Here is a 10868-nt window from a genome sequence, read left to right on the forward strand (position 1 = left end):
AAGATTGTAACTGTTTCAGTGCAGTATAGTTAGCGCACGGCCAGTCTAATTGTAAGTCACCAAGGTGAACATACGCCCGCGATGACTGTAGAAGGTCCTTGATAGTAGGAGGAATATAAAGGCTAGGGATAACGATGGGAGCAGTTACAGCGACTGCCATAATGGAAATAAGCTTGGGAAGAAGTTATTGGTTGTGAATGCAGCAGTTGATAGAGAGAGAATGGGATGCTCTAGATAAGGAAGCGATAGGTGGTCCTTAAGTATTCGTTCGGCGCTCGTCAGTCTTCGAGAATGAGCAGCTTAAAGCCCTCGTAATTCTAGCGCCTAGCATATATATTTATGCCGGTGGTGACGCCGCCTGCAGCTAAAGGTTTTAGAGTAACTTGTCTCCTGTATGCTGAGGGTTAAAGCAGAGAACGGATGTGAAACCCTGTGTATTAGCGCAAGGCTGTGTCAAGATTCTCACACTAAGAAAACATCGGAGCCGCGTCCTCAATATATAAGGGCCATCTCGTTGGATCGAGAGGGTCTGAGATAGGAAATGGAGGACAGTAGGCTGCAGTCGCCAGGTAGTTGAGGGAGAATTACTTCCTAGGAGCTATATGGGCGGGGGTAAGTGTAGGATGCTGTATTTTTGCGTCAGTAAGCGGCCCCTTATATGACCTGTGACGTGGCGGCCGCTCACTTCATCCCGTCTTCTACCTTGTCTTCCACCTTATCTTCCACCTTATCTTCCACTTTATCTTCTATTTTATCTTTCACTTTATCTTCCACTTATCTTCCACTTTATCTTCCATTTTATCTTTCACTTTATCTTCCACTTTATCTTCCACTTTATCTTCCACTTTATCTTCCACTTTATCTTCTACTTTATCTTCCACTTTATCTTCCACTTTATCTTCTATTTTATCTTTCACTTTATCTTCCACCTTATCTTCCACCTTATCTTCCACTTTATCTTCCACTTTATCTTTCACTTTATCTTCCACTTATCTTCCACTTTATCTTCCACTTTATCTTCCGCCTTCTCTTTATCCACCTCAGTATAGAGAAGCAACGTCGTTCCCCGAAACAAAAACCTTTCACTGCTACTGAAGCTATGAGTCGCCTTGTCAGCAAAGCCAAGGAGCTAGTCATACTTAAATACCTCACTCAAAATGAGAAAACTCGCACTGCAGATACCCTCACTATTTCAAGAACCTTATAAAGCGCTTGGAAACGACAAAAGTACAAGTTATTCCTGTGTGGCTTGCTTGAAACCAGTGGGCCTCACTTGTTTCTATTGTGTGCTATTGCTTTGGGTCAAGTAATTGTTGCCAATATGAAAAACAGGGAGCGCAGAAGACTTATCGGACTCGCCAAGAATGATACGTAACTCGCCCAACGTATTATTAAGGACCTTGCTATTCAGTGCCAAATTCCAGTCTCTTTAGAAGGTGAGTGCCTATCCAACAATATAAACGAAGCTAACTTTCGGAGGCTTAACCGAGAATTCACAATATATAGCCAGCACCGTCGGCCACTTACAGAGCCAAAGAGATAAAGAGCAAATAACACAGGCCGCATCACAGCCAATGAATGAAATAAATATTGGAAGGCGTGAGTAAAATAACCCAGCACTAAAACCAGAAGCTAAAATACAACGTAGAAATTGAACTTATATGGTCCAAAGCACCGGTCGATCTTGTTCCACAACTTAGAGACTTGATGAGAAATGCGATCGAGAGTAGCTATCAATGGAAAATGGAAAGGGCAGCCGGTGATGAGACAACAGATTGCTTTGTGACAATTATCCCAGAGGACAAAAATGCAGATATATCCATCAATTTGCGCGTCGGACAGAGACTCGGATTGCAGCTGCTCACATTGTTGGAATTGCGCCCTATGTAGTCATCTTTACTAGGGTATCTACCACCTTGACTTCGTGCTTCGGAGGAACGTGAATTTTCGTGTCGGTTTGCACATCTCTGTACGGTTTCGCTTCTCCTTCATCGGTAGGAGGAATAATCATAATCAACGTGCCCCTGCCGATAATATACCTATCATATTCCACCGCATCAAATATATATCCTCTAATATATTCCTCGTCTCCGTTAAGAGCAACACTTCCAACCTAAAGTTCGGAAATTTAGAAGATAAGACCAGCAATAGGAAAGCGTGTCGATCGCATACCTCGGCGGACATTTAGATGACTTTAATCAGTTGAGCCTTGAATAGACACCCAATAAAGCGGGCTTCTTATAAAAACAGAGAGGAAGCGTATACTAGATACCTTTCAGACCCTATTCAACAGTGAGGCGTAGGTATTGATATTTGACTTGGCGGGTGATAGGAGGAGGATGGCTTCAACGTTGAAGATTTTGCTTAGAGAGAGTCAGACGGGTTTTTTTATCAGGAAACAAGGTTGACGTACTTTCTTATTGTCGAGCGTTAAGGCCGAAATGATTGCCATTTGAAAAGTCATGGAGGGTTGCGGCCCAACGGCGGGATAGAGGGGTGGATTTAGTCATCATGATATCAGTCAAATTAAGTCAACTGAACCAGTTAGTTAGCTACTATAAGGTGGGTGAGCAGCTCTGGTCATAACCTTTGAATCCGGTCGTTGAGTTTAAACAACCAAATATCATTACGTCGGGACACTAGCTTAAGATCTCTCATATTATCTCCTTCTCTTCACCTTTTTTTCCACCTTTTTTTCCACCTTTTTTTTTCCACCTTTTTTTCCACCTTTTTTTCTACCTTTCTTTTTCCACCTCCTCTTCCACCTGTTTTGAGTCTAGCACTACGCTAGTGTAACTATTTGATGGTGGAGGCCTTTGGACACTGAGACCCCAGCTCAATCCAATCATTCTCCTGCAACATATATCCAGGTTCATGCAGGCTACTCTCAAATCAGCTTGGTATCTTTATAATTGCAGTTATGTCTAGCTATTCTTGGCGAGAGGGAAGCTGTTGCGAGATCTTTCGTCCGGAACAGAGAGCGAGAGATAGGTATTGACGACCAGGGAGGGTCACAAATATATAAGAAGCAGCAATTCCTGGGGCTCTGATCAGCCTTTCTCTTTATTATTGGCATTCTAGTCTCTTGGATATTTATACCAGCTTCCTATAAGGCACCTAATTTTACCAGTCATTTAACTACGCAATATGGCTTTGAATAAGACTTCTTCTCCCTGTCACCAAGGTATAACGCCGCCGGATAGTCCAACGAGGGGGACAGCTACGTCTTAGACGATCGTAAAGGACCTGAAGCATCTCTTTGGTGTGCTCCTTAAAAAGGTGTTCGACCTTACCAACCAAGAACCTCTAAACACTCCTGTCTCCCAAGACCAGTCCCCAGCAGCCCCCGATATGATTCAACTGAAGCAGTTGCTGGTGAAACTCACCAGCGATGAATGTGCTTCAGTTGGACCCTTCGCGGTAACTGATCCTGCTTAGTCTGGCCTTGCCAACAATGAACAGGAGGAGGTTACTCAGGTAGTAAATAAAATCGATCTCAATTGTCCAATCTGTACTACTCCAGATGATTTCAATTCGTTTGAGAAATAGGTATCGGCATCCCAATTCAAAACAGTCGTGGAAACGTATAAGCTAGCTATCAGACCATTTCTTATTCGGGAATTGCTGATATAGGTCCAGTTGGGACAAAGAGGTATATAAATACAAGATAGCCGAGCCGACGGAGACCAGCACTGGTCTAGACGACTATACTGAGTATATATTCGTTGTCCGTGAACGTGCTGGTACGTGACACCTTTATATACCGGACCGAAAACCTACTAATAGTATAATCAGACCGGACGTCCGAGGAGGTAGTGCTATTTATAGATATCAAGTCAGAAGGCCTACGCGATATCCTGCGAGACGTGCTACACAACATCAAGGCCGTTAGCCTAATAGAGGACAAGCTATCGGTAATTGAGACAGTATTATCATTAAGAAGCCCGCTAACGTGGATTTAGATCGAGTAAAATTTCCTTTTTTATTTCCTCCTAGAGCTCGACAGATATACGGACAATATAGATAGCAACCCGGACTATAGGTCGGCGTATACAGAGTATCTCGTCTTACTCATCGATCACCTCAAGGACGTATATACTTCTACTTTACAGCGTCTCGAATCAATATTGCAGCACGGTTATATTATATATAACCTTCTTTGGGCGCTTTTTAAGCCTAGTTACTATATTTATACTATATATATTGGTATAAAAGAGCCGCGATATATCGTATTCGATACGGGCGAAGAGATAATATAAAATAAAGAGACGTGGTTGAATCTCGAGTGCCGATTTTTTGATTATAACGGAGTCAAGTTCGGCGAGGCCGGTATCTTTCTACGAGTGGCCAAGTTCCGAGGATCAAAGCCGATCGAGAGCCTTAAAGCCTTCCCTCTCCGCTACTATCCAAGTCACGAGTAAGTCCGGAAAGATTTAGTCGAGAGAGGTCAAAAGTTCCGGAATTTAGCCGGCTTATATATTCGGCACTGCGAAGGCAGTGTATTCTTTATAAACAAGGGGAAGGCTATCAAAGTCAATATTAACAGTAGAGTGGCAGTAGACGCCGTATTTTTCTATAAAATGCAGCCAAACTACTCTCGACTATCACTCCGCGATATTAGGGTCAAGGATAAGGATAGAATTGCAGTTATTAACATTGGTGCAATACTTATAGAGGACCGTGAGCGAGAGAAGGAGAAAATATAAGGAAACGGTGTGGATACACAAAAGCTGAGCGAGGCCGATTTACTGGTCGCCTACCCAACAGTTTGCTGTTTTAGTTTCAAGGAGAAAATATTCTGTATATAACACGACTGACAATAGTTCGGTGTCCGGCTAATATAATTCCAGTGGAGTGCGCAGTTAGTGCTCTTAGGGACGTAGATTGGTTACCTAAGTCGTTCGACTACCTAAAGATCCCTTCAGAGACCAAGACTATCCTCTTATCATTGGCGAAAACCCGCCTAGGGATGATACTAACGGTACCGTTCGACGACGTAATTGATAGAAAGGGCCAAGGATTCAATATTCTTCTGAAGTATATCGGCAAAGCGTCTATATTATCAAGTCTTCCTAACCTAACTTATACTAGTGGCCCACCGGGAGTCGGAAAGACTTTCACAGTCGAGGTAACCTCGGAGTATTTCAAGCTCCCCCTCTATTCGGTATAAACTATCCAGCTCGGCTGATTTTGGCGTCACTGATTTTTCTAGATATCTGTAGGCGAACTTATTATAAACCACGGAGATTCCAATACGCTTAAGTAACAACTTAAAACAGTATTCAAGATCGCCAAACACTTTAATACCGTGCTTCTCTTGGATAAGGCAGACGCGTTTATAGAGCAGCGTATATCTTACTACGATACCTATAATCGCCTTATGACCGTTTTCCTCCGAAAGCTGGAATATTACCAAGGAATTCTTTTCTTGACTTTAAATCGGGGTATTCAGTTTGATAACGCAATTCTCAGCCGGATCCATTTGATCATTGAGTATAAGAATTTAACGAGAGAGTTTCGCAGAGAGCTCTGGTCAACTTTTCTGTCTAAGGTATATACGATACAAGGACCTACTATTGTTGAGGAGCACGAACTTCGACGATTGGAGTCTTTAGCTCTAAATAGACGAGAGGTGGGTGTCCGAGTGGTACTGAATATCTCACTTACTGACCACTAATAAACCAGATCAAAAATGTCGTAGCTATTGTATACGCTCTCGCTGAGGCTAACGTTAAGTAGGTAAACTATAAATACTTGAAGTTAGCCGCTAAATCAAATACGAAATTTTCAAAGGAGTTTGGTAGAGAGAGGCCTACTGATAGAATGTATATCTAATAGTATATCTGGGAAAGTCATATGGATAATCCTTTCCTCGAGGTTATCAAACGGTTAGGCGCTTATCGCAATATTTTCGGTTTGTACACGACAGTCTATAGTATCGGTCCTGAAGCTTTATAGTTAAATCAAGGTTTTTATATGATTCATAGTATCACACACAATCAAGCCCGAGAGCCAGAATTGGATGATCAATTCGTGATTGTCAACGTATATAGAATCGTCTCTCACCAGAGGCTATATAGGTGTACTGGAGAAGCGGGTATCAAGAATTACAATAGATAGAAATTCTGACTGATTTATGCGGATATAGGCCGAAAATGCTTTATACTTTATTATTATATATAATTGTATTGCTAATCCAATCACTGCCTCACGTTACACGAAGACGTTTTAGATCTCCTATCTCTGGTTAAGGTAGTCGTCGTTTTACGGCTCGTGGTCGCTGCAAAGTCGGTCGACTTTCAATATAGAGGGGTGAAAGTCGATAATCAACGCCTATATTACTACGCCGAAGGTCTTCGTAGATGATTCCTAAAGCTTTGATCTCTCTGTTCGACTTAGGTATCTCCCGGAGAAGGATAGGCGTGAGTTCCGTTGTGGTTATACTTTCGCCCCCCCAGCCTATCACGAGTATATAGTGAATCTCTCCAGCCCTATAAAGGAAATAAATTTTCGCTAGGTCGATCGTGGCCAGAAATACAGGCACAGTAGACCCTTAAGCCTTGCGTATAATTTGGTATACTTACGCTTCGCGAGAGATATCTTTCTACAGCCTAAGACCACAAGGAATCGAAGTATAAATTCGGTGATAAGACGATTGAGAGGCTTACCGACGACTTTACTTCTAAGGTACCAGACTAACTTCTTAGTCTAGCTGAAGTTTTGTCGTTCTTATTGGAGCAGAAGAACTCGCCTTTTAGTGCTGTTACTGGTACTAAAAACTAGGTAGAGAGAATAAGGGCTAGGAGCCAACTGAAGAGAGAGGGTTCTTAGGTATAAGAAAGCAAATACTGAACACGAGAAAGAGTGGCCGAACGGAACAGAGGGGTAAGGGGTAATTTTCTAAGGTCTACAGCTCCCTAGAAATATAGTGATCCGATATTAACGTAGGTCAGGGAGATGGTATTGTAAAAGACGTGTCTGTTCTGGTAAAAAGTTTAAAAGTGCGCAGTACTAGTGGTAGAAACGCTTTATTATCATATAGTATACAATCGGTATCGAAATATAAAAATAAACACTGCTTCCCTCGTGATCACTTAGAACTGGCCGATATTTCAATCTAGAGCAGTGAAAGCCGATAAATTAATGACTACCCGAGCTAGAATACTAACACACCGAGGGTCTTCTTAGATGATTTTTAAGACTTCGATTTCCTTGTTCGATCCTGATCTGTGGATATCCTAGCGAAATAAAAGCGCCAGCTCTATCGACGCTGTACTTCCCTCCCCTAGATATCACGAGTATATAACGTGATCCGAAGGTACAGACGTAAAACGTCAACTAACGCAGTGATCTATAGGTCTCGGGGCAGTTATATATATACAGCAGTTGAGCTAGGTAGGAGCCTTTGTCTGCTTTTCTACGCCCCGTTAGAATAACTATACCGAGTGTTGCTAGAGGTTGGTTTAAGAGCCCAAGGGCGCTTCAACCTTTTTACGTCCTCTAAGTCAATAATAAACAAACAGCTATCTAGGTCGTCCCACAGTATATTACACCACTCACTATCGCCGTAGACAACTCTGTGCGACCGGAGCACAGTCAGAGCTTTGTCGCGCTCCCGGTGAAAGAAGCTGGAATTTTCATCGTTAATAATATACTGAAGCCGCGTTCCAGACCAGCTTAGTATCATTATCTGCGCTATTAATTTGCTATAGTACCAATATATAACGCGGGGTGTAAAGGCCCTAAGGCAGACAGGGATCTGTTGTCCCTATAAGCTCCTAAGATAGCGATAATTGTCCACTTCCGCTTAAAGGAGATACTGCTTCTCCGTCGTGGTAGCCTTAATAATCACAGTGTACCTGTGCGTTAGAAGGATGGCTTTTATAAGGTAACCTGTTCGACCACAAACGTGGAGTTATTCAAACCCATAGTTTCGGTTTCGGGTAAGTTAACAGTGAAGCCGGCGTATGAGCTCTTGCGGTCCTATAGAGTGTCTCTGTCCACCGTAGAGCTTCTAGTTAGGGTATTCTTTATCCAGAGATTCACGGTTGACTATACCACGGATATAGGCAATAGTGCAGTATAGTCGTGCAGAATGCTTATCTTAGCGAGAAGTATGGTTTTTGTCCTCGCCGGCTTGTGTCCTTTCGCTTCCCTTTCTCGATTGACGCTTATTACCTCGTTTGCGGCTTAATCGGCTACGCGACGCTGCAGCAGCGGATAGCGATTGCGATTCTTGATCGCTGCCGCTACCTTCGGGCGACGAGTGCTTTAGTGTAGATACGTCTAGCTGACAGCGAGCGCTAGATCGTATATTATATACTTTTCGATCTCGTTTCCAATGCGAAGGCCGATAATTAGAGGATCTCGGATCTTTACGGAGAGTTTCAGGAATTTCCTTCAATACGTTGAGATATTCGACCTCCTAGGTCGTTAGCTTATCGTCCGCCGTATCGTGCCACTCTTAAGTTAGAACCTCGGCGGCCAGCGTTTGAAGAGTGAACGTAAGCACCTACCCAATAGCGGTCCGGTAGAGGCGCAATTTATTATTAGCCTATACGTCTTGATTCGGAATATACAAGAAATATTGAACAACTATAGGATCGTCTTTCGGGATATATAGGAAAACAAAGGCCTCCCCTGTGCAGATATAGCCGTATCGAACCCCACTGTCGATTATATATAAAAATATTTGAGTGATCACGGCGGCGATAAGTCGGGTGGCGTAAAATTCAAACGTATTACCTTTCTGGTCAATCATATCGCGAGCCAGATCTATCTGGTGTAGACCTACAACCAATTCGGGAATCGTTACCTTGTGCGGCGCTTTGAACTCCACTGTATACACTGGTATTTGTCGTTTATCAGCCGTAAGGTGCACGCAGAACTGGTCGGCGCGCCGATTGCGTCTTCGTGTAGTACTATCCCTCTTCTGTCTCTCCGCCGCTCCTCCCCCTCTTCCTCTGCCTCTTCTATACCTAGTGTTCGCCGGTCGTTAGGGTATCCGCGCGTCCTAAATATTCATCTGTTCTAGGCTGTTCTCCAGCGGAGTTTTTGATAGGTTTACGCGATTATAGAAGGTGACCCGACCTTAGATTCTAAACTCCTATCGAAGAGGTTTATCGTCTCCTAAAGCCTTAATAACCTTTTCGACAAAGTTATCCACCGTATCTCGCTCAAAATTCCGAAGAGACGCTTCCGAATAGATCGGCCTATTCTAGATATTCGTAACGATATAATCGATTTGGGTATCAGAAGGGAATAGTGGGCGCGAGGTAAAGCCAGCGGTGCGGTCGAATTTCCCCTAAACTTGTTCCTGTAGCTAGGGGAAGTCAAGCCAAGGGACAATATACTTAGGGTAGAGTCGGTTCACTGGATCGGTCGCGTCGCCCTGAGTCGTGAGGGTCGTATCTGCCTTAACTTAGATCGCTTGGGACAGAAAATTGTGGCAGCGATCGAGGAGGCGAGATAGTGTATTAGGTTGCACTCGCCGCTCTGCCGCTTCCCGTGCTAGTCTCTCTTCCTCTTTACGGCGCTCAGCCTCTCCCTAGAGGCGCTCAGCAGCTTCGCGGAGCCTTTGTTGTTCTTCAACCTAACGTCGTAATTCGGCGATTGTCTCCTCTATCCCTTGTTGAAATAATTATTTAGCAGATAATCTAACGAAACAAATTGAAGTCAACAGAGTAGGGCCCTAGCTAGCGCGGGGAATAGAAGTCTGGTTATTTACCCGCTTACTCACCCGTTATCTCAGAGTCAATTAGTGCCTTAGGCATTAAAACACGTTGAACTCTCGGTTGATTTCGGGTATTGTCCCCAAAACATACCCCGACTCGATGGTATCTAGATTTGCTTCGTTAGTATATAGATAAATTCGGTCCTCCTTTTAACCCTTAAAAGTATAGTTACCGTAGCGAGACAACTATTCCAATTGTATCACTCGCGAGGCCCACTTCCGTCCTCCACTAAAGGCTATTTGCTTCAAAGGATAACTGCGTTGTATGATCTCGCTGTGAGGAATACACAGCGAAGCTACCTTCAATTCCAGTTCGCCTGATCTCTAGGGTTAATAGTAAGACCGAAGTACGTAAGTGGGATATTGCAACTAAATTGCTATTCAGAACCGCGAACTGCAAACTACGAATAAGCCCTTTGAGAAACAAGCAATCGTTGCTATACTGCGAGTCCAGCCAAGCACAGCCCGAGTGTAGAGCGACAGTAACCTTTGAAGGCTCGATGAATATCATGTGGGATCCGGACAGAGCCTAAGATTAAGCCCCGCTGAAACCCCTCACAGCCAGAAATATTTTCTAGGTCTCAAGTTGCTAAATTATATTATAAGTAGGGATTGCTTTCTTCATATTCTCGACCCAGCGCCGAATGTCTTCTACGAACCGTCGAGCAATACCTATCTTTATGCCCCTTCCGATAAAGAATTCCGGGTCTTGATCCTTGTAGACCTACTCAAGATCAAGACTATTGTCGATCATTATATCACAGATCTCTCGAAATGCAGCCTTGAGAGTGTCATCAGTGACATTTAACACCTGCCATTCACTATATTCCTTAACCGCTTTATCCCTAGGTCCAGGGATCTCAAGCGGGCCTGGAGATTGTATAGACTGGAAGTCAGCAGAAACCTATACAGCTGCAGAGGTAGAAGACCGCGAGGGCAGGACATTGATATTGATAGCAGGATATAGTGCTCTATTTCCAGTCATATATCCTCCTTTGCGATTCTTCTTTTCCTGTCTCTGTTACTCTTCTATATATAATTCTTCGCATACTGTTTCTGGTATATCCTTGTGCCCGTCTAACACCCTACCTTTTTCGACGTAGGTAACGAGCCGCTTCAGATAATAAGTCTTCAG

General features: G+C 43.5%; 2 protein-coding genes across 2 annotated transcripts; both read right to left on the minus strand.

Moving 5' to 3' along the window:
- Positions 1-7417: 7417 nt before the first annotated feature.
- On the minus strand, positions 7418-7929 carry N7479_006304 (uncharacterized protein; the record flags this gene model as incomplete). The annotated part of the gene is made up of 3 exons (XM_057253999.1): positions 7418-7695; positions 7716-7840; positions 7910-7929. 3 exons carry the CDS (start codon positions 7927-7929, stop codon positions 7418-7420), a joined length of 423 nt encoding a protein of 140 aa, XP_057107861.1.
- A 175-nt stretch (positions 7930-8104) lies between these two features.
- Positions 8105-9621, minus strand: N7479_006305 (uncharacterized protein; the record flags this gene model as incomplete). Its single annotated transcript, XM_057254000.1, has 5 exons — positions 8105-8425; positions 8561-8972; positions 9146-9352; positions 9374-9510; positions 9532-9621. Coding segments are annotated over 5 exons (1167 nt in total), but the record flags the coding sequence as incomplete, so codon positions are not given.
- Between the last annotated feature and the right edge of the window lie 1247 nt (positions 9622-10868).

Source organism: Penicillium vulpinum, assembly GCF_028829585.1.
Source record: "Penicillium vulpinum strain IBT 29486 chromosome Unknown utg000003l_segment0_segment0, whole genome shotgun sequence".
Lineage (NCBI taxonomy): Eukaryota > Fungi > Ascomycota > Eurotiomycetes > Eurotiales > Aspergillaceae > Penicillium > Penicillium vulpinum.